General features: G+C 53.3%; 8 protein-coding genes across 8 annotated transcripts; 4 read left to right on the top strand and 4 right to left on the bottom strand.

The window, feature by feature from the left end:
• Window positions 1-222: 222 nt before the first annotated feature.
• On the bottom strand, window positions 223-5627 carry HMPREF1120_05199 (uncharacterized protein; the record flags this gene model as incomplete). Its single annotated transcript, XM_009159364.1, has 2 exons — window positions 223-1215; window positions 1266-5627. 2 exons carry the CDS (start codon window positions 5625-5627, stop codon window positions 223-225), a joined length of 5355 nt encoding a protein of 1784 aa, XP_009157612.1.
• Window positions 5628-6542: 915 nt separating this feature from the next.
• Window positions 6543-6968, bottom strand: HMPREF1120_05198 (4-carboxymuconolactone decarboxylase; the record flags this gene model as incomplete). Its single annotated transcript, XM_009159363.1, has 1 exon — window positions 6543-6968. The coding sequence occupies one exon, from the start codon at window positions 6966-6968 to the stop codon at window positions 6543-6545; it is 426 nt and encodes a 141-aa protein (XP_009157611.1).
• Window positions 6969-7635: 667 nt separating this feature from the next.
• HMPREF1120_05197 (uncharacterized protein) lies at window positions 7636-9813 on the top strand. The gene is made up of 3 exons (XM_009159362.1): window positions 7636-8636; window positions 8687-9002; window positions 9068-9813. Exons 1-3 carry the CDS (start codon window positions 8058-8060, stop codon window positions 9490-9492), a joined length of 1320 nt encoding a protein of 439 aa, XP_009157610.1. The 5' UTR covers window positions 7636-8057; the 3' UTR covers window positions 9493-9813.
• Window positions 9814-9849: 36 nt separating this feature from the next.
• HMPREF1120_05196 (uncharacterized protein) lies at window positions 9850-12729 on the top strand. The gene is made up of 2 exons (XM_009159361.1): window positions 9850-11666; window positions 11859-12729. The coding sequence occupies exons 1-2, from the start codon at window positions 10245-10247 to the stop codon at window positions 12195-12197; spliced, it is 1761 nt and encodes a 586-aa protein (XP_009157609.1). The 5' UTR covers window positions 9850-10244; the 3' UTR covers window positions 12198-12729.
• On the bottom strand, window positions 12262-14903 carry HMPREF1120_05195 (uncharacterized protein). The gene is made up of 4 exons (XM_009159360.1): window positions 14864-14903; window positions 14502-14796; window positions 13807-14370; window positions 12262-13733 (listed from the first exon to the last, which is right to left on the bottom strand). The coding sequence occupies exons 3-4, from the start codon at window positions 13909-13911 to the stop codon at window positions 13431-13433; spliced, it is 408 nt and encodes a 135-aa protein (XP_009157608.1). The 5' UTR covers window positions 13912-14370; window positions 14502-14796; window positions 14864-14903; the 3' UTR covers window positions 12262-13430.
• HMPREF1120_05194 (5'-nucleotidase) lies at window positions 14786-18247 on the top strand. The gene is made up of 3 exons (XM_009159359.1): window positions 14786-15355; window positions 15425-16460; window positions 16517-18247. Exons 1-3 carry the CDS (start codon window positions 15280-15282, stop codon window positions 17301-17303), a joined length of 1899 nt encoding a protein of 632 aa, XP_009157607.1. The 5' UTR covers window positions 14786-15279; the 3' UTR covers window positions 17304-18247.
• Window positions 18248-18462: 215 nt separating this feature from the next.
• Window positions 18463-20974, top strand: HMPREF1120_05193 (5-aminolevulinate synthase, mitochondrial). Its single transcript, XM_009159358.1, has 2 exons — window positions 18463-19163; window positions 19216-20974. The coding sequence occupies exons 1-2, from the start codon at window positions 18842-18844 to the stop codon at window positions 20721-20723; spliced, it is 1830 nt and encodes a 609-aa protein (XP_009157606.1). The 5' UTR covers window positions 18463-18841; the 3' UTR covers window positions 20724-20974.
• Window positions 20798-22793, bottom strand: HMPREF1120_05192 (DNA-directed RNA polymerase I subunit A49). Its single transcript, XM_009159357.1, has 2 exons — window positions 22578-22793; window positions 20798-22474 (listed from the first exon to the last, which is right to left on the bottom strand). Exons 1-2 carry the CDS (start codon window positions 22696-22698, stop codon window positions 21132-21134), a joined length of 1464 nt encoding a protein of 487 aa, XP_009157605.1. The 5' UTR covers window positions 22699-22793; the 3' UTR covers window positions 20798-21131.
• Window positions 22794-22858: the final 65 nt, after the last annotated feature.

Here is a 22858-nt window from a genome sequence, read left to right as displayed (position 1 = left end):
TATAACATCTGGTGGTATGTCGGCCCTGCCAACCTTGAATTACGTATAAAAACGAAGGCGTCTCTGTCTGCCTCCATTAAGGGCCATAGTCCAATGTCATTCAATCGTTCGTTAGTCGTCCCCTGCTATCCCCTGGCTGTTTCTGTGTCTCGTAGGCATTCGCCACTGGCAGATCAAGCCATTCTTCCTCCTCGTGAAATGGTTATAAGACGCCGCCTTGCATCACGCCGTCTCCGTTGTCAACAGCAGCTCAACAATGAGATGGCTCTTCTCGTACTCCGGGTGTTGCAGAACAATCTTCGGAGTCCGCGGGGCGTTCATATAATTTTTCATCCCAAGGCCGTTGATGCCCCCTCCGAGAGCGGCCGGCGTCTGCGGCTGGCCGCCTCCAGACCCGCCCCCGCCATCGTCAAGCAGCTTGATGTCTTTTCCGGCAATGACTTGCTTCAGTCTCCCGTTCTGGGCGTCGCGAATCTCGACAAAATCGTCGTCGACCAGAATCAAGTATTGCGCATATAGACAGGCCGATTTTGCGCGACCTACAAACTCCATCACCACCCCCCGTGAGATATCTCCGTGTTTGTTGACATAGACAGCACATTCCTCAAACGTGACGAGGAACTCGGCCTCCCCAAGTCGGAACATGCCCAGCGGCTTGAGGTCTTTGATCCGACTGGCGATTGAGCTAAGATGAGCCTGTGTGTCGGGTTGGTCGCTCCTCAAGTTCGGCACGCTCCACGTTTGCTTTTTCTCCAGGGTCAGCACTTCCACTCCTCTCGCCGTGGATATCGCCAAGCTTGACTGAAACAGGTTTAGGCTGTAGCACTCGGCCGGGATGTAGAACTCGTCGTATTCCCTGAAAAATTCGGTCTGGCCTCGACGAGTTGACGAAGGCAAGAAGCGAGACCGGCTAGTCGTGCTTCTCTGCAGTACTGGTTCGAGTACCTTGAACGTGGACGCGATACCGTCTCGCTTTTTGTAGAAGACGAGCGTGCGCTCCTTCATCTTCCCCGTCACAAAGAAGCCAACGTCCTTAGAGCCCGACAACTTTTGCGGCGCCTTCCGACTCGAACCATCATTTTGCAACACAGGGTTGCCGGTTGGTGGGCAGACAACGTCCAGATGATATGCGATGAGCACCTTGTCAGAAATCAGAAGGAATAGGTTGAACTCCTCTAGGACCGCGATCTGGCTGACCCGTTGCATCGGAATAGCCTGCAGGATGTTAGCAACGATGCATGCTCCAAGCAACGTGATCAACGTACCCGAACCCATCCCCGAGAGTTTTCATATTCGGAAATGTATACACCGTAGTCAGTTCCGACAGCGCACATGAGCCGCCCATATGGTTGATTAAACACTGTTGCGCAATTGACAGGAGCCCGACAAACAGGTGCTGGACGCCCCTGGCCTGCAAATTTCTTTTCAGCCTCCTGGATGGCCCGGTCCAGCGGCGTCCCCTTGATTAAGATACGTCGGTGGGGGTAGGTCAATCCATCGTAGCCGAAAGCAGTATCTGCCAGGACGCGAAGTTTGAACGGCTCAGCATTCTGAGAGAACAATGCTTCTGCGTGTCTTGTTTTGGCTTGGATGATGGCTTCACACCAATCTTGGCGATTTTGCGCGCTCGGAGCGTAAAGCGTGTACGTCTCGGTTTTTCCGAGGTGTTTGACACGAAAGGGGTACATGATCTTCTCCTCTTTCGAACTGCCAGACTCTATCGTCGTGATGGGTACCATCGACTGGCTGGTGTTTCCTGATCCAATTGACAGATTGGTGCTTGTATGTGATAGAGAACCAGGCTGCCCTCCACTTGCGGTGGACTGTGCTCTAGCAAGCCGAGAGTCCGGAACCGGCTGCCCTCGTGGAACCACGGTGGTAGTGACAGCACCGATACCTTTAACTGACGATTTGACTACTGCGGGGTCATTGGAGCTTTCCAAGACCAGGAGGTCCATTGGGATTGGAACTTTTGAGACATCATAATATCCCTCTTTGCGGTCCCGGCTGAGAGGTTTGGCGAGCACCAGGTAATGATCGAAGAGTATTGCGTGCGTATCGACCCACTGGAAGCCCTTCCCGCCAGCACGTTGAAGATCGCCACGGAAGATGATCTCCCTGCCTAGATGATCGAGGTTGAGCTCCACCTCTTTTTCCATGGCTGGTCTGAGTCGCAACTTAGTCTGCATTTCGACCAGCTGCATCTTTTTGGTCATCTCAGCGAACTTGGAGTCGCACTCAAAGGTCGCAGCCCGGATCTCGTCGAGAGCATAGGCTAGGTTGTTCTTTTCTTCTGACTCTTTGAGCATGTTTTTCTGGACAGTTGACAGCAGAAGACTGTAACGCTGTAGTCGAGTGATCGGTGCTTTCAGGTAGTTATCCCAGCCCAAGCGATTCGATCGTTTGTCTTCCCGAGCTTGGTCGAGGAATAGTTTGAAGTGCACATTTCGCTCCGCTTCTCGACGCATGAGGTAGTCTGCACGAGGAAAGTTGGATGCATACTCAACGTAGACCGACCGGGCTTTCCTGATCCATTCACGAAAGATGTCACTGAACCCTGCTATCCAGGGTCCTTGCTCAGACTGGCGATACTTCAACTGTCCAAGGAGATAGTCCTGATTCACCTTTTTCACTTTGTCAACCCCACCAAACACTTCCCTCAGGAAGGTTGGAAGCTTTTTGGGAGGAATGATTGGTGGCTGCGCAGCTGCCAGCCGGTCTCTGTATAGAACCCTCAACACATCCAATTGGCTGATGTAGAGATCCTCGCTGGTGACTATCTCATGTAACACATTCTGCCGTTCGATTTCTTTCTTGTCGTGGCCTGCGATGTCTTCTTTGGTGAGCTTGTAGAATGTGGCCCAGTCCTCCGACTTCTTCTCGACTGGCAAGGAATCAAGGTCGACCTTTTTCAATGTCCGCATGCAATGGTAGGAATAGCATCGCCCTCGGGTATGATACAAATGCAGCTTCGAGGAATAGCAACCACTTCCCGTCAGTTGATATAGTACGCCAGACATTGTTCCATGACCAAACTTGACCCATTCTTCCTCCCTCATTAGGGCGCCAGTTGCCAACATCTCTTTGACCACGCGCTCTCCAAGGGCTTCAGCTTCCGTGATGTACATGGTGGGAACCTTGTTCATGAAGAGGGCGACAATGCCTTCCACGACGCTGTGCTCTTTGAGATCTGCCTCTTCTTCTGCCAGTTCTTTGATCCATCCCAAAATGGAGCTGAGCGCCCAAGGCTCGGAACATTTCTTAAACTGGTCAGCCGATAGCTTGGAAGGATTATAGCGCTTCTTGGGGATCGCCGGAAGATCTAACGAGACGGCGGACTGGGGACTAGCTATGTCGTAGAGATCAGAAACTGGCCGTCCCTGTTGACGCGCCAATTTTTGCCGGTCGGCATCGGTTTTTGAGCGGACTGGGTACTCCACACGTGGAGCACTGCGCGTACTTGATAGCGAGGTCGAGCGAGGGACAGGTGAAGGGCTCAGCAGGGAATTAGTGTAGGCGTCTGGGGCGGGAGGGAACCCCCTTGATGTCTGATCGGTGTATTGTGAGAATCGAGATTGCTGGGTATAGGTACCTGCAGGCATCAAATGCGGCAACCGGGCACCAGGATCCGAGTGAGAAGGTGGAGGTGGGAGCGGTCGCTGTTGGCTCAGGCCAGGATGGAAAAATAGGTCAGGCATGGAATCTCTGGAGGGACTGGTGTCACCAGAAGTGCGAGCAGTTTCGGAATCCATCCACGCCGCCTCATCTCCATCTTCGTAGCTCAAACGTCGTGGATGTGGACTGGGTTCAGTTAGACCCCCGGTTCCCCCAGTGTCAACCCGGGCCACGTTCGGTACGGGGGCATATTGACGCAAACTCTCTGCGGGAGGGATAGAATCGAGTCCGCTAGCCTGTGACTCTCTACCTTCAGATGATACGCGAGAGCTGCGAACAGAGTCCATCCGCGCATTGAGCCGTCCGTACAACTCGCTTTGCGGCATAGCAGTGACAGTAGCGTAGTCTGTCACAGCTGGATCGCCATATGACATGCCAGGCGCGTAACCTCCACCTGCAAGGCTTAGATCGTAGCCGGCATAGTCGCTGTCGCTACTGCGGTCTTGATCTGACAGGCGCAAAGCTGTTTCCCCGGGGCGCGGCTGGCTGGGGAAGAGAGTCGCTGATCCACTACGTCGGCGCGCATCCTCTTGTCTCTCCTGCTCATCCAAGGCTTGTAGCGCAGCGAGACCTGCCGCAGCTTCGGCATCGCTGTCGTCTGAGAATGCTCCGTAGTTTATGTAGGTGTCGCCAGTGGACGCGATGTTTCCATTAAGATGGGTAGGGACCTCGTCTGGTGACACGAGCGGCTGAGCCGCAGTTGGCTGGTAACCATCAGCCGGGGCCTCTTCCCTAGCGTCGCTATACCTGTAGTCACTCGCTGACCTTGAGTGCATGGAACTGTTCCCTATGGCTTGATCCAGATGAAGCATCAAGTCATCATAGCCTGAGTGACGGGTGTCCCTTCCCACTGCGGAGTGCTGCGCCTCGGCATTGATTTGATAGTCATTATCGGACTCTGATTCGGACGGCACGCCCGGAAGAGACCTTCCTTGAGGATGACGATCGAGGGTGTTCGTGCGCTGGGGAGAGCGGTCAGAGGGCTGCCTGCTGGGCGGTGTTGGAAGTGAAGGTTGTGAGGAAGCAGATTGGTTGCTCAGCCGACTCGCAAAAGAAGAATTCCGGTTGATGTCTGGAGACGAGTATGCACTCAGTGTTGAACTCTGGTACTGCGCTGCGGTTCCGGCACTGTGCGAGTACCCTTCACCAGGAATGCTGTTAGCGCCATATGACCGACCTGCCAGTGCTGGATCTGCGTGCGGAGGGGCAGCCGGTGTAGGAGGCGAGTATGATGCATGAGTTTGGCCGGCGGAAGAGGCACTAGGATGGCGGACTGGAAACTGGTGAGTGGCATCATGCTGGTATGCACCGTATGGCTGAGTGTGTGAATAGTGTTGCTGTTCGGTTCGGGGGGGAGGCGGAGGAGGCTGATTAGAGGAGTTTATCTGCGCGTTAACATCGTAGTAGCCGTAACTGTTATACACTGAAGTGTGACGAGTCAAGTTTGGGTCACCATAGGCCGCTGGGATATATGGTTGATAGGCACCGGGAGCCTGGGGAGATTGAGGACTTGCATAGACATGTGGGTTGTAGTTGGGCGGTGGCGGCGGCTGCTGCTGCTGCTGATATTGTGCTGGATTGTATGAAGGGCGAGCAGGTACTGCCGGTTGATGTTGGTGTTGATATCCAGCCAATGCGGCGTACTGAGTATTCGTCCGGAAAGGCATCGTCGTGGACGCCTGTACGCCCATCGAGTGCGCTCTGTTCGCTGATGGGCTTCCTCCTGTTTGCCCATCATAGGCTTGATATGGCTGGCCTGAACCCGTCTGCATCTGCGTCCCATCTCCTTCAAGAAACTGTCCGTCATCCCCAGCATCAAAACTCGGGGCTCGCTCGAGGGGGCGTGACGGATACGTAGACTGCGAGCCATAAGGCACGAAGCCACTGTTCTGACCCGAGGAAGGATGATTGTTGGAGGGATAGTAAGGCCGACCATTCTGGTAGCTGGCCATATTCAGCGCGAGAGCGGCCTGGTGATGCCGCGACCGGAGGGAGGAAAGTCAACGCAGGATCGGCGCAACAGCTCGTTGCGCATGTTTCGTCTATTCGACCCGGAAAACAATCGTGATACAACAGCACCAGTCACTCGGATGGTGTTGAGCAGGCCTGCAAGGGCGCATCTGGCCCAAAGAAAATGCTGATTGCAAGGCAACCGGGGGCCGGACAGCTTTGCGGCCGAGGGTGCAGGAGGATGAATGCGGATTGAGCGTGACAAGTTGGACTCCCTGGGTTCGTGACGGCCGCTGCAGCGCGATGGACGAAATGACCAGCTCAAACCCGCATTGCAGAATTGGCGGAGAGGAATATATTGTCTGTAGTAGCGAGGCAGATCAATGAATTCGGACTTGGTGCCAACGAACAAATGCGGTCGACTTCCACTCACTGACTGGCGCTGGCACTGGTGCTCAGGCTGGCAATGGCACCGACAACTTCAAGGCCGTCAGCAACTCAGCGCGATGTGCTTAAAACGGACGCCAGGATGAGGGTCACTGCGGTGCAGGGTCATTATTATTGCCATGCAGCTTTAAAACTCGCTGTGTTGGACCGTAATACCGCTCCAAATAGCATACGGCGGAGTATTTGGTGATATGTGGATAGTGTTTGTACTGCAGTGTGATAGAAGAATATACAACATTGTATGCTATCAACGGGACTTCAGACTGGCGGCTAATGTTCTGTGTTGAAACCAAGAGTTGCTAATTCTTTCTGTTCATGTAAATCAAGGAAGACTGCAGCGTTATGTTGGAGTCTGGTAGCTGTCCTGCAAGCTGAACAGCGCAGGCTTCTTTGGAAAAGGCCTTGGAGCCGGCGTCCAGTCCTCCATACCCTCTTCTCCCATGCCCGAGATGAACTTGAATGTTTATATCTCAAGCTGCACTATCGTCACCTCGGACGGCCTTGAGCACCCCTTCAGCGACTCGCACCCCCTCCAACCCGGCCGGCAACCCACAATAGCCCGCAACCTGGATCAACGTCTCCCGAATCTCGACCTCGCTCGCACCATTGTTAACTGCCCCTCTCACATGGACTGCAAGCTCAGTCATTCTGTTCAAGGCACAAAGCATAGCAATATTCAGCAGGCTTCGAGTCTTGCGGTCCAGACCAGGGCGCGTCCAGATACAACCCCAACCCACCTCTGTCGCAAGTTCTTGCATAGGTCGGGCAAAATCAGAAGAACCATTCTGCAGCGAACGCTGGACATGCTCGACCCCGGTAACTTCGTTGCGAATCCTAAAGCCTTCGTCATATAAGATCTTATGGGCTTCAGCCACTTTGTCTCCGGGCGGATCCATTCTCTTTGTTGCAGTTGGTTGATCAGATACTATACGTTGATGCAATGCCCAGCGTTCTAGGTCTGGGTTCTGCTCCGGGGTAATTCTGATCGACGCGTGGTTAGAAAACAAAAGGGACACCGTTGCACGTCGGATAAAACATACATAGGTGGCGTGTCGAGGTGAGCTGGGTCACTACTACTATACTAGTACAATCCCGATTCAAAGTAAAGTACAATGTTTTAAGCAACGCTGCCCAGACACGTTCCGGGTTCTGCGCCAGCGGTGGTCATGATGGTGGATGGTCAGGGGAGTTGCCGGTAAAGCCCCACCACCAGTTCGGGCGTCTGTACCCGTCCCCAGAGCCTTACTCGGCACCCGGACCGCCAACTAGTACGGGGAAATCTTCGCGCATTGCCACCTACCTAGGTAGACACCAGGCAGGTAGGTACCTTTTAGTATTGGCATCCTTTACAGCCTTGGGGGAAATAAGCAAGTAGCTGAGAGCTACAGCAAGCGCTGGAGCTGGGTCGCTTTGCATCGTTCGGGAGGGAAAACACCGTCACCCAGGCTGCCGGGCGTCCTTTGAATGGGACGTGGATTCGATGCGACATCGTGACCCTGTTGCTACTGACATCAAACTGTGGCAGGCAGACCACTATCAGCACAGCATTGTAAAATGATGTTGTACATCGAGCAGCCACAGTGTGGTATACCCGGCCCATCCTCTGCTCTCGCCTATAACGCCCCACCCGACTGGTTGTGCTTCTGTTGCCATTTCAAATTCCGAGTTTCTTTTAGTAGTGTCATCAGACCCTCCACATGCCAGAGGATCCCCATAACTTTTGACCACCCACGCTGTCATGGATTGGCGCCGAGGCCAGAACTGTTGCTTTACCACGCTAAAAGCGTCCGATCTGTAGGAATGAGTTGGGTCACCCACCCCCGCGGCAGTTTGTCCCATGGCTAGGAGAGGCAGACGCTCGGCGGGGCTTTGATCTCCTTCTTGTATAAGAAACTATAATACCTGGATACCTTAGCTGGAACCGAATCCACCTTCCATAGTGCAACTTGACTTCAGGGCGTCATCAACTGGTGGCTGGGATCAACATGGCGCAAACCGACAAGCCTTGGACCATTATCGTGGGTGCTGGACCTTCTGGACTGCTTCTTGGGTTGATGCTCGCGAAGAAGGGCGTTCCAGTCCACATTTTGGAAGCGTCCTCGGAGTTGGATGATTCTCCTCGTGCAGCTTACTATGGTCCTCCTGCCGCCTACGAGCTACGAAGGGCAGGAGTCATAGACGACGTTCGAAAGGAAGGATTTGACCCAGTCAAGACTTGTTGGAGGAAGCTCGACGGGACCTACCTTGCCGGATTCGACAACAGTCTTAATTTCGATGACCCGGATCGACTGGCATGCCTCCCACTGGCCAATCTGGACCAGCTTCTCTACAGACATGCCATTGCCCAACCAACGCTCAAGGTAAGTTTCAACCACAAGGTTGTCGACCTGGGCCAGGATACAGACAAAGCTTGGGTGGATGTGGAAACACCCGACGGCAGAAAACGGTTAGAGGCCAGTTATATTGTAGGATGCGACGGGGCTTCGAGCACCGTCCGGAAGCGTTTGTTCGGGGACAAGGACTTTCCGGGATGGACATGGGATAAACAGATCGTGGCTACCAATGTAAGTTGGCGTTGTTTGAAGTGCTACCACTCTTTTTGACCAGCAACCAGGTATCCTATCCCTTCGAAAAGTTTGGCTATGATGATGCCAACTTTTTCATCCATCCGGAGCATTGGCATATGGTCGCTCGCCTCACCAAAAATCCCGATGGCAGCGGATGGTGGCGGGTTAGCTATGGCGAGGTTTCGGGCCTGACTCGGGAACAACTGATCGCTCGACAGCCGATGAAGTATGAGGCGATGCTTCCGGGACACCCTAAGCCGGGGCAATATGACCTTGCAGCCATCAGCCCTTACCGGATACATCAGCGGTTGGCCGAGAGGCTACGAGTTGGCCGGTTCTTGTTGGCAGCGGATGCGGCCCATAGTAAGTATCCTAGCACGTATCCTAGCTCGCACCATGTGCCTGGTATCTCGTTAACATTGATACAGTCTGCAATCCTTTTGGAGGTCTCGGCTTGACTGGGGGTATTGTTGATGTCGGAGGCCTGTACGATTGCTTGATCGGAGTGTATGAGGGTAAAGCGGACGAGAGCATCCTCGACAAGTATTCCGAAATGCGTCGCCAAAGGTTTCAGACCGTCACCGACCCTATCTCGCAGAGCAACATTAGGCGACTATACGACCAGGATCCGGATAAGGCTTTGGAGAACGACGAGTTTCTAAAGATGCTCAAGAGCATTGAGAACGATGTGGAGGCACAACGAGAATTCATGCGGTCTCCGATGGCGCTCCAGTATGACTTTACGCAGCATTATAAGACAGCTACAGGTATGGGAGCAAAGGAAGATGGCCAGGCCGCAAAGAACGGTGTCGTGACGCAGGTGACACAAGTTGCACCGATAGGAGGAGAGTAGCCATTGCCCGGGAGGTGGACTGGGCGCTGCAGTGGTGGATTGATGTCGTTCAGGTTACCAGAGGTCTAGCGATTACCAATGGCCTTTCTATTGAGACTGCAGTTGCAGTTGAGAGCAGCAGGACGTTAGTGTGCAGCACAGGAGCATCCATGTCTATAGGTATACTTGAGATACCTGCAGTGGCTGTCTGTAGTGGTGGACATTGATGTCTACTACCTACTACCTACTACTACTAGTACAACATTGTATCAGTCCCTTGGAGGTACTTTAAGGTGTGTGCGCACGTGCCGATGGAGGCCGCAGAATATACTACCACTGTAGGTATGTAGGTACCTGTAAGCAGCGACGTCATTGGCGCGGACTTGTTGCAGCGCAGCGCAGGCAGGCGACTTCGACTTCGACTTGAACTCCAACTTCAACTTGCTGCACTTCTTGGACGTGGAATAATAGAATATCGAGGCTCAGTATTCGGGCGCTGTTGAGGGTTCTGCGCCCGTATATCCGCGGGAAGTGTACCGTGGCTATTTGTGCGGCTGTCAACGAGACTTTGAAAGCGATATCTCCAGAAATGGCCTAAAATTTACCTATACCGGCAGAAGCGTGCTGTCAGTCGACGGTGGCACAGGATTTGCACAACATCAATATTCCACTGTACCGCAGCCGCTACTACCACGATACGAGGGAGCCCTCCCTCAATCAACGAGCCACAGACTGTGACACGCTCGTCCAAACCACGGCCGGGCCTCTTCGTAATGAAGCCCTCCGATCAGGCGCCATTATTCCGTCGAACATCTTCAACACCTCATTACCAGACCTTTGGCGGCATTACGCCTCCCAAATCTCGAGGGAGGCCACTGTCCGACTCGTCCCACTCGTCCAGCCATGACCTCCGTGCGCCTGAAAGAAACCGACGAAACCAGACTTCACCTTTACCCAAGAAACAAATGGCGATCTTGGCGGTGATAGCTTTGTGCGAACAGACCGCGCTCAATTCGATCAGTCCCTACCTTCCCGAGATGGCGTCGACGTTTCCTGAAGTGAAGCCGGGACAAGTGGGCTTCTATGTTGGAATGATAGCTTCAGCATTCGCGCTGGCACAATTGACCACCAACTTCTTCTGGGGATGGCTGTCAGACCATATTGGGAGAAAGCCAGTGATACTGATGGGCACGCTCTTTACTGCCGGCTGCTTCATTGCCTTTGGATTCGTCAAGACCTTGCCCCAGGCGCTCGTGGTTCAGGCTCTGATGGGATTGTTGAACGGCAACCAGGGTGTTGTGTCAACGTGTCTAGGGGAGATTACAGATCGCAGCAATCAGTCCAAAGCGTTTACTTATTTGCCCGTGATATACGGGCTTGGGGGTATCACAGGGCCCGTCATCGGCGGAGTGCTGGTATATCCGCGAAACCCATTTAACAAGGCGAAACCCAATCCCTATCCTTTCCTTCTGCCCAACCTGCTCTCGGCGGCCATTTTGTGCGTCGATTTCGGGCTTACAGCGTTCTTCCTCGAGGAGAGCTTGGAAGAAGCGCCGTACCTCGGTCCGATCACGCATCGGATCAAGAACCTGTTCGCATGGCTGTGGGAATTCACGTCCTCAAGCAGACCGCATTATCTACGGAGGCGTTCAAGCAAGAAGCCCCATCACCATTCTCACAGCAACGGACTGGTCGAGGTCTCGGATGACGAGGACAATGACGGCTCCGTTGACCACCCCGGGTTATTCCCCGAGACGGAAGAGCTGAAGAGCAGCGATGTGCTCAATCGAGACACCATCCTTCTTCTCCTGACGTACCTCATCTTCCAGCTATCGAATATTTCGTTCAATTCGTTGTATCCCATTTTCGCGCAAGCGCCTCCTCCCACCGGCCGCAGTCTCGACCCAGAAGAGATAGGGCTTTCGCTGGGGTTCGCCGGCGTCGTGACCATCTTGTTCCAGGTAGGCGTGTTCGGCAAGCTCCGGGACAAGATGGGCAATCGGTGGGCGTACCGTGCCGGGCTCGGCGGGTTTGTGATTGCTTATCTGTTGATGCCGTGGGTCGGATACAAGGACAAGGGTGACGGCCAAGGAGCCATCACGTTCGGCGCCGCTTGGTTGTGGATCGAGATTTGCGTCGTGCTTCTTATCAAGACCGTCGCCGCTGTCGGAGGTCTTACGAGTGCTCTGTTACTGGTAAGTCTCCAAACACATCAGGGGCTCAAGCCAGGGTTTATCGATAGTCGATATTTGACGTTCGCGCCTTCGTTATACCGCCCCTTTGTCGGTCGATGACGATTCTTGATTTACTTATTTCATTTAATGCTTGCCTGCATGACTGGCTACATGGATAGTATGCTGACCTCAATGATTGCGGGCCATGCACAGATCACGAACTCTGCTCCCAACCACTCTGTCCTTGGAACCTTGAATGGCCTGGCTCAGACCCTCTCCGCAGCGGGGCGAGCAGTCGGCCCATTCGTGTCGGGCGGCATCTTTTCTCTCGCCACAAAGGTACAGCCCAAGGGCGAGGCTCTGGCGTTCGGCGCCTTTGGCGGCATCGCGTTTATCGGCTTCTTGCTTAGCTTCGGCATCCGGTCGCCCAGTCTCGAGGCCGAGGGTTGGGAATCTTCTTCTGCTGAAGAAGACGAAGAAGATGTTGACGTCGACGACATCGATGATGACTCTGACCACGGATCCCGTAAGTCAGGGGATGAAGAACGGTAGCAGCAAAAAAGAGGAACTCCTGTTGTGAATCAGGATGAACGAAAAGAAACGAAAAGAAGAGAAGAAAAAAGAGTCAAATGCTTTTTGGTTTTGATATTAACGTGATATGTGATATAATGTTGTAACATGTACATTGGCAAGAAATAGATGCGATGAGACACACGCTTCACTAGCGATGGAGTCTAGAGATGGACTTTGGAAAAAAGGGATCGGTCGAGGTCAGGTAAACAAAATCAAAAAAAAATCCAAGACTGGTTCATTGACAGCCCATTTTTGAGGGTCCTGGAACGCAGCGGTCCGTTTCGTCGTCCTCTTTCTGTAGGTAGTGAGTGTAATGATCGAACTCAAGAGGTTCACGAGTACCATAGAAAGTACTGCGGTCATTGCATTTAGCCCTGTATTGGGACACCAGGAACTACCTAGGTACCTTGGGGAGTTTCTTTTTCCTATTTCATATATTTTTTCGACCCTCAGCGTCAAGTACTCTAGTTTCACACCGACTGCCAGAACGCGCTGAAAGGAGAGCTCTTGAAACCCCTCCTGTACACGATCGGCTGTCTCGACTTTGGCTTTTCGGACTCTTGGTCATCATTGGGTCTTGCAGTGGATGGTATAATTGTTTTTTGCTGGCCTCGTTCCGTCTCACTTCATCACACCTCATCCTTGGTAGTTCTCAATACCGTAATGTTCGGCCACACTTTGCTGATACTCTCGCGGTTTCCGCTCTCGATCGCTCCCCAGCTGCAATGCTAGATCACGCTCATGTCTGACCGCCGGTTCCGGACTGAGTAACTCAATTTCTGGCCATCGCTTCTTATGGATTGGACACCAAAGGCAAACACCGCAACCGTAACGGAAGGGCTTGTTTTCGATTTCATTTCTTCATTTTTGCGTCATGTCCATGTGTGGTTCCTCAACCTGGTCGGGAAATATTTCGTTATGGTTCCGTTGCCATCATCTCCTATATCGGTAGATATGTAGAGAGATATAGAGATATATATTGGTAGCATATATCGATGCGATGGAGTCGCCTCGTCCATTTGGTCTGATATCGACAAGGAGGGAGTCGAAGCATGGTGCACCAGAGAGGCCAGAGATGATAAGAAAACAAGTATGACCATGGTCAAAACACGACGCACATCCCGCACGCCAAGGCGCATCTTGCATTCTTGTAATGAAGGGAGGAGAAGAAGAACAAGGCTCGGATTGAAAACTATCGAAATCCCATTTTGTTCAAAAGTCCTCATCGGCGTTGGCGACGGTGACGACGGCTCCGCACAGCGCACCGGGCTGATGCTGCATTCTGTGTGGAAAGAACAGAAAAAGGATTGTGTTGCAGACCGGCCACAGTTCGCTGTACGGAGTGCGGCGTACCTTATCGCTCCGCTTCCGCTTCAATTCGCCTCGGACAGTGCACGGTGTTGGATCGTCATTGCCTGAAGTGATGCAAGTATACGTGTTGGCGTGGGTGTCCGTATGTGCATAAGAAATGGTCAGCCTTGCATCCGTCTCTTCTCGTTCTGAAGCAGCCATCTCCTGGGCACAGGGAGTCAGTCCAATGTTAATTGACTCTTCGCGTTTTCGCTTCTATTTGCGCGGTATCACATACCAAACTCTTGACCACCGCACCGTCACAATATATATGTATATCATCCCAAGGAAATCGGCGAGGACGGTCAAGAGTCAGATTGTCAAGTCCGAGAAGAGGCATCATGAGGCGCGTCAGAGCGGAGGAGGGGAGGAACTTGAGGCGAAGGATTCGGAGCAGGTATCAAGCCATGAGATGAGGTGCTCGGCGATCATGGAGTGTAATCGTTCGCAATCACTACCAGGTGGGTAGGTCTGTCGCAAACCCGCCTCGTGTTTGACGGCGCACAAAGGTCTCGGGAGCCTGCATCTCTTCGATCTCTGTTCTTGTTGTATATGTCACTGGGGACTTATAAGGTTGTTCACAGCCAGCCACGAGCGCGACGGTCAGCGGGTCCTTGCATGCACCGGTTTGGTTCGGTTCACAATAACAGAAACACAATCGCAGAGACCGCAAGAAGACACTCGTTGCCATCGCGCCCATGGTTACTTGTGTCCACCTTGCCCCCTCGACGTATATATTTTGTACTAGTAGTGTGAAGAATGGTGTTTCGGCATCGAGAATTCGGCAATCCCGCTGTGAACTCTACAGACACGAAAAAAGGTCAGCCCCCTGTGCGCGCTCTTTGAACGGAACAGACATGAGCACTGAGAAGATAAACGTGTAGAATTGTATGTCTGGCCACGACATGCTCCGACATGCTACACTGTACTAACCTGTGACCTGCCATGGCGTGAAAGAAGAAAGGAGAGAATCGTTCGAAGAGAGTTGCTGCCATGACTCGGATTTGGCTTGAGGCGCCAGGCTCCGCTTTTCGAGTCCGGACCACGAACCTCAGATGAGCGCGTTCCAGCGTCCAGCGGCCGGCGTTGATCTCGATCCACGGCCTCGTCATGTGATCATGACATGCCGTGCAGTGCTCGTGTGACACTTTCGACCCGATGGCAACGACCGACCTAGGTTGGGCTCCCCAACAGTAGTGGACCAAATGTTGCCTTGAACGCACTGCGTCTGGCAAAAGGTAAACAGCTGGTCCATACTCGAAGAATGGGAAGAGGATATATACGGGGTTCCTTACGTAGAAATAAATATTCTGTGTGGTTAGATGACGGTGTAAGTGAGATCTAGGATGGCAAAATAATTACAGTAGATCTCCCGTCTACTAGTATATTGACCGTAGCCACATTCTTTCATTCATTGCGCTCTGCAAGGTAGTATTTTTTTATCCTGTCACCGTGTTCCTGCATTGGTATAGATAAAGTAGACAAGAATGTTGAGCATGCATTGACATATTCTTTCCTACACACTACTGGCGCAGCTGATCTTACCATACCATGCAGGCAACAGCTACTAGTGATTTCTCATTCAAAACACACAAGACCAGGGGCCCATTCTCTGAAGGAGCACCACAACCCCGAACTATCCCCCTTTGGCTTTCCCGGGCACATAGCCGCATCACGCTGCTAGCAAGGTGAGGGACTCGTCTATGCAATTATGGAGGAAGCAGTCATATATACCTCGGGAGATATCTCAAGGCAACCCGATTTGCGAATCCTCCATTACAATGATGGTGTGTACCACACTTGTCTCGGGCAGGCATACCCCTAAAATTCCGTGATCTCACATGTTCTGTACACAGTCTACCATATTGATGCCTCTTCTGCCGAGCCGGTCGGAGGCTTTGCCCGCTTCCAGACTGTGTGCAACTACTACCGCAACGATGACCGATTTGCTGCCCAACCGAATGTCATCACAATCTTCTCTGGAGATGCCTTCAATCCTAGTCTGGAAAGCAGCGTGACCAAAGGAAGTCACATGGTCCCTGTGCTCAACATGATAGGGACGGACGTCGCTTGTGTGGGAAACCATGATCTCGACTTTGGCGTCAAACAGTTTCGCAGCCTCGCCTCACAGTGCAAATTTCCATGGCTCCTAGCCAATGTGCTTGATCCCGCGCTGGGCGATGACATTCCTCTAGGCAATGCGAAAAAGACGGCGATGCTGACCTCTTCGAATGGAGTCAAGGTCGGCGTCATCGGCCTGGTTGAGCGAGAGTGGCTGGATACCATCAATTCGTTGCCTCCAAATCTGATCTACAAGTCGGTTGTGGAAACCGCAAAGGAGCTCGTGCCAGGTCTGAGAGAGCAAGGTGCAGACATAATTGTTGCCGTGACCCACCAAAGAGAGCCCAACGACAACCAACTGGCCGAGAAGACGCCCGATGGGCTGATCGATTTGATCCTTGGTGGGCATGATCACTTCTACCAACACAATCTCATCAATAGCACACATGTCCTGCGCTCAGGGACCGACTTCAAGCAACTCAGCTACATCGAAGCTCGACGGCGGCAGGGCGACACCAAAAAGTGGGACTTTCAGATTGTCCGGCGAGATATCACGTCCGACGTTCCCCAGGACCCGAAGGCCTGGAGACTTACGGAAGAGCTGACGACTTCCTTGAAGCCGAAGCTGGAAAAGCCTCTGGGTTACACCGCGGCTCCATTGGACGCCAGGTTCACCACTGTCCGACTCAAAGAGTCTAACATTGGAAACTTTGTTTGTGATTTGATGCGCTCATATTATCAAGGCGACTGTTGCATCATAGCTGCCGGTACGATAAGAGGCGACCAGATCTACCCACCGGGAGTGCTCCGCTTGAAGGATATTTTGAATTGGCAAGTTTTCCCCGGGCTTTCGAATGGGGGTTTCCCGCTAATACTGGTCGTTCTAGCTTTCCCTTTGAGGATCCAACCATCGTCATCCGGGTAACCGGTGCTGCACTCCTGGCTGCGCTCGAGAACTCTGTTTCCACTTATCCCGCTCTCGAAGGGCGCTTTCCACAAGTGTCCAATATTGAATTCGAATTCGATCCGTCCTTGCCGCCTCACCATCGAGTCAAGTGGGCAAAGGTGGGTGGTGAGCCGATCGACTTGGGAAGGAAGTACAAGCTGGTGACCCGGGGTTACATGGGACGTGGGAAAGACGGCTTTGACTCATTACTCGTGCGATCAGAAGGGGGCGAGGCTGAAGAGATCGTATCCGAAGAAAATGGAATCTTGATAAGCATGATACTGCGACAGTATTTCATGTCGCTTCAGATCATCGGCAAGTGGAAATACTGGGGGAAAAGCATGGCCCGCCACTGGGAATGCGTTCAAGACGACGTACATTCGACACATCCTGTCGTGGAACCCAGCAGGGAGGCGATTAACGGTCGTAACGGTGGAGAGGGGTTCTCTACACCCATTGATGACTCTGAGAGCGAGAGTCATCGACGCGTTCGGGATCTCCAACGAGACAGGAGCGAGCGAGAATTGCAGATCATTCGAAAAGTCATTCGCAAGTGGTGGCGTCTGGCTGGGCTCAAGGGGCAGCCCAGATGCTGTGACAACATGACCGATGAAGAGTTCCAGGTCGACTGGACCAAGGCAATTGCGCCTCGAATTGAAGGACGGATCAAGATCACCAACAGCGCACAAACTCGGGCAAACAGCCGTGAGCGGACAGCCCAAGGTTAAGGCATGCAGGATCCTTCTTGCTGAGCGGCCAACAGTCGAGAGGGCGCTGAGCTGTAACCCTCGAGTCCCTGGCAGGGTTGGAAATCTTCCTATGCCACCACTATAACATCAAAAGCAACCCACTGCGTCCGCAAGGTATTGGCGCCTGGCTGACATCTCCCTCGCCGGGAGCGAGGTGTATCCCCTTGGGACACCATGCTCATTTCAGTGAGTAGGTGCAGCCAACACAGCACGCATTGGTTCAATCGTCATGCAACATACTGCAGAGGGACAGAATATCAGCTGGCTGGCCTGGAAAAGAAGAAAGGAGCATCTAGATGGCAGCGATAAAGGTGGCATAAAGCGGCGGCGTATGGTGTCCCTCCAATAAATGAACTCCGAGTTACGAGATGGAGAGAAATCGTGTCACAAATCATGTGACCGACCAGGTCCACCTTAAAATGTGAAATTGTCGAGTCTTCCAGAAGCCATAATAATATATAAAGCAACTTGAACGGCACAGATGTCAACGGTCATGCCCACAGCGAGGCGAGCGGCAGGTATGGGTCTGTCATTATTTGCTCCGGCAGAACCGATTACCCGTACTCCTAGACCCAGCTGGAGGATTTTCGGGATTTCAGCTGGCTCAGCTAGTTGTACATGCACTGCACGTTGTAAGCAAGAGGATACTACAATTATATACGAGGACAGAGGTGACAGTGCCATACGATCGTGCCAAAATCGGGCTCCGTTCTTCGGACTCCTACTAGCATGGCTGCCAGTGCAGTACCGGGTGGTGCGCCTTTGGATGTTGCCGGAACATGCACCCTCAGAAAGATCCAATCGTAGGGACGGAATTTCCAACCTCGGGCAGGTCACTTTCCGCCTTCAATAGTACTAGTGCCTAGGTAGTAATCATGCCATGTAGGTAATGTTTAAAAAGGGCTTGAAGTACTAGTAGCCGAGCAGACCGCTCCCGTCGGGCAGTAAATGATAACCTGCCGCACATGTTGTGATTTCACAAAGAAAGCAGCGAGCGGTTACCATGCAGAAAGTAGAAATAAATCGCGAGGTCCCGTTCGTTGTTGTGGTATGTTCATTATTAGAGGCGGAGACCGAATTGGAGGAGAAGAGATTGGTCGGTCGAGAACACCCACTTTTGACCTTGAAGAGAGAACCCGGCGAGAGCGAGCGAGATGCGAGATGCCGCAGCCTGCCAGAGAGTGCGGGACTCGGACTCAAGATGGGGCTGAAAGCACGCACCAACCAGGTACCTGTTTGGTAAGTGAGGTACCCGGCCTGGGAGTGGTGCCAGGTGGTAGCTAGGGCTCCTTAGGCCTGGCGAGTAAGGTCGGTTCGGTAGGGTCTGCGGCTGACCCCATACCATGACTATAATTCTTCTCGCACCCTCACCTGGGCTGGCATCACTTACTGCGCTCATTATTCACGTTTCATCCCTTCCTTGTCCTCAACATCCCTCCGTCACACTTAACAGCTTGCATTGCCGTATCTTCACGCCTGTCTTGTCCGGAGCAATTGGTCTGTAGTCCGTCGAAACCATGGAGGCTCTTCTCCACCACTCCAAGGGCGTCTGTCCCTTCTTGAAGAAAACCTCGCCAGCGACTCTGCGTTCGCTTTCCACCTCCACCCACCAGTCTCCCGGTGGCGGTACCATCACCAACCTGCAGTTCATTGCGCGACGATGCCCGGTCATGAACAAGGCTCTGGCCGTCCAGAGCGCCCGCTTGACCTCTCGCCGAAGCTATGGCAAGGCTGCGGCTGGCACTGGCGTTGTCAAGTCCTTGCTCGAGAAGAAGTTGCACACTTCCGCCGAGAAGAAAGCCAATGTCGCTTCCAATGTGGTCCGGCCTGCTCAGCAAGGTATGTCGACTAAATCTGTATCTTCGTCCTTCTCCTGCTAACATTGTCCAAGCTCCTCTTCCTCAAAAGGTGCAGCCTGCAGTCAAGAAACCCGACACCTACGCTGGTCCAAAGCCAGCAGCGCCACCAACTTCTCGCTTCGACTACGAAGGTTTCTACAACCACGAGCTCGAGAAGAAGCACAAGGACAAATCGTACCGCTACTTTAACAACATCAACCGACTTGCCAAGGAATTTCCTCGCGCTCATATGTCGACAATGGAAGAGAAAGTCACCGTCTGGTGTTCCAACGATTACCTTGGCATGGGCCGCAACAAACATGTCCTGAACACCATGCATGAAACGCTCGACATGTATGGAGCTGGTGCCGGTGGTACCAGGAATATCTCTGGCCATAACAAGCATGCTGTCGCCCTCGAGCAGACCCTGGCCGACTTGCATGGCAAGGAGGGGGCACTTGTTTTTTCTTCCTGCTACGTAGCCAACGATGCGACGCTGGCAACCTTGGGCAGCAAGTTGCCAGACTGCGTGATCTTGAGTGACAGCATGAACCACGCTTCCATGATTCAGGGCATTCGTCACTCGGGTGCCAAGAAGATGGTCTTCAAGCACAACGACCTTGCTGATCTGGAGGCCAAGCTCGCCAGTCTGGCACCTGAGCAACCAAAGATCATTGCCTTTGAGTCTGTCTACAGCATGTGTGGCTCCGTTGCGCCCATCGAAGCCATCTGTGACCTTGCCGACAAATACGGCGCCATCACTTTCCTCGATGAAGTGCACGCTGTGGGCATGTACGGCCCAAGGGGAGCCGGTGTGGCAGAGCATCTGGATTATGATGTCTATGCCAACCCAAACAGAACCAAAGAAATGCAGAAGGGCACCGTGATGGACAGGATCGACATCATTACCGGTACCCTAGGCAAGGCCTATGGCTGCGTGGGCGGTTATATTGCCGGTTCAGCTGCTCTTGTCGATGCCATACGGTCTTTGGCACCGGGATTCATCTTCACTACCAGTCTGCCGCCTGCGACCATGGCTGGTGCCCGTGCCGCCATCGAATACCAGGCTCGCTACCAAGGTGATCGACGACTCCAACAGCTGCACACGCGTGAGTTGAAAGACGATCTCACTCAGCGTGGCATTCCTGTCATCCCAAATCCGTCGCACATTGTCCCTGTCCTGGTTGGAGACGCCGAAACTGCCAAGAAAGCCTCGGATATGCTGCTGAGCGATTACGACATTTATGTGCAATCAATCAATTACCCGACCGTCCCTCGTGGTGAGGAACGACTCCGCATCACGCCCACTCCTGGACATACGGCCGAGCTGAGGGCTCAGCTTGTGGATGCTCTGGAGAATGTTTGGCAGCGCCTGAACATCAAGCGAGTGGCTGATTGGGAGGCTCAGGGAGGTTTCGTTGGGGTTGGTGTCAAGGACGCCAAACCCGTCGAACCTCTTTGGACCGACGCGCAGCTGGTAGATGCTCAGGCTGTTTCTGAGCCCGCAGTTGACGAAGCTCAGGCAGAGCGCGTTATGCCTATTGCAGCTGCCGCGGCTTGAGCTTTCCTCGATTTGGAGTTCTTTACTGAAGTCGATCTGAAGAAGTGCTCGCCGTAAGCGGTTGGGTCAGAAGAGGTGGTAGACATGATTGTCTACGAACCAGAAAACGTGATCTAAAAACCAACATCCTTTGTCATCTATTGGCAAATGTCCGGCTCTTCAGCCATGATATAAGCATATAGTTCCGGCCAGGAGCCTGGCCGATGAGAATCTGAAGTGGGCATTATATAAATGGCCATTTACACTTCCAACCTTTCTTGACTGCCATCGCTTTTCCTCGTTTTCTTAAACGGAAATCATGCATCATAGACTCTAGGGGCCCAGATACCAGATTGCGCCGTACAACATGGTTTGATTAGCTACCTATGCCGTCCCCTGCGAGTATCCTTGGTGCTGTCGCAGCGTCCCCTATCTTCTACCCGGTCTACCAGCACTAATCTTGGGAAACTCGACCGGAAACCTGAGCTTGGCGAACTTTGGTTTGGGCAAGGTGGTTTCTTTGCCGTCTTCGTCCACAATCTTCCTGGCCTTGCCGGTCTTCTCCCAACCCCAGCGGGCCAACTCGGCATCGCTCAAGCTCTCGATCTTACAGCCCACTTCGCGGTACAGCTTGGTGACCTCAGCGGGCTGCAAGGCTAAGTCGAGCGAGATATCCGAGGGCTCCGTGATCAGCGCGGGCATGCTTGTTCCTGGCTGCCATTTCGGCGGCGGGATGTGCAGGGTCAAGGCGAGGATGGTGGTCGTTAGCAAGGTTTTGGCATGCTGCGTCGGAATGGCCGTAGGGAAGAAGTGGGCGACCAGCTTGGACAGGAAGGCGCTGGACAGACTGCCCGTGGTGTCCGAGGTGGTGCGTTCGGGCCACTTCTCGGGCTGCGGAATGGGTCTGCGCCCGGGCAAGCGGGTGACATACGTGTATATCTCCAACAAAAGCTGGATATAGCGCAGCAGCTGGACTTTGAGCAGCGCGGTGGGGTCGTCCGGGTTCTCGAGGTGCAGTCTCGTCAGGCGCTCGACGCGGTGTGCCACAAACCGGTACCGCGACACAACGTCCTTCTTGGCCTCGATCCGCGACCGCCAGTAGCCCAGAGGCATTTGGGAAAGTGTCGTGCGTGCCGGCCCCGGGAATACTAGCACTGACAAGTCGTAGACTTTTTCGATATCCGTGGTGTCCAGGTTGGCCGGGGGTAGCGGCTTGTTGACTCTTGATGAGGATGCGGCCGCAGCAGAGTCGAGGTGCTCGTCGTCTTCGTCCTTGATCGTCGACAAAATCGCGTTTGAGACTGGGTTGTCCCCTGCGTTCTCCCCCCCGCGAGCGAGCAGCCGGTTCTCGGCCACCGAGGCCACTGCCTTCTTGGACTTCTTGGTCCCAAACGCTTCGGTCAGCGCGGCACGAGATGATGGCGCTGCCGCGGGAGTGGGCTTTGATTCTTCTTCGTTTTCCGTCGATGATGCTTGCTCCTCAATTTGTCGCACGCTGCTCCGTACCGTCATCTTCTTGGCTTCCATCACCTTGAGCTCCTGTGTGGCCGGGTCAAACACCGCAATGTAGTGCCTCATGTGTTTCTCCCGCGCCTCTGTAGATCTGCTCTCCGTCGCCACATAGTCGATCGTCGGGTGCTCCGAGGACTGTAGAAGGAGAAGAGGCGAGTTGTCATGTTTGCCTTTCCCATTGCCTGCTGCTGGTTGCGTGGATTTCTTGCTGAAGGCATTGAATTGGATTTCCGGAGGAAGCCTCACTCCAGGCGAGAATGCTGTATATTACCAATGGTCAGTCCACATCGACGGACGCCTGCATATATGTATGGAGAACAATAAAGGGAAGAAAGAGTGTATGGAAAACCGCAGTAGGCTTACCAACAACAGGTTTTGCGATGTCAGGACTTGTGAGATGAGTGACCTTGACTTTGCCGGTCTGGGGCTTTTTCGCTGGTCGTTCGGCGCCCTGACCGTCTGCTTTTCTCTTCTTTTCGCCCATTGTGCCTGAAGTGTCTCTGTTATGTTCGCAGAGGAAACCAGAGGCTTTTGTTACACTGTCTGTCTGCGGAGGACGAGTGCGACACAGTAGTGGAAATCTCCCGCCGGAAAAATAATTTTTGGTCGGCTTAATTGGCTCCGTTATGCCGGGCGCGGCAACC

The sequence above is a fragment of the Exophiala dermatitidis genome (assembly GCF_000230625.1).
Source record: "Exophiala dermatitidis NIH/UT8656 unplaced genomic scaffold supercont1.4, whole genome shotgun sequence".
NCBI lineage: Eukaryota > Fungi > Ascomycota > Eurotiomycetes > Chaetothyriales > Herpotrichiellaceae > Exophiala > Exophiala dermatitidis.
Note: the sequence above shows the minus strand (reverse complement) of the source record. Positions and strands in the feature narration are given on the sequence as shown.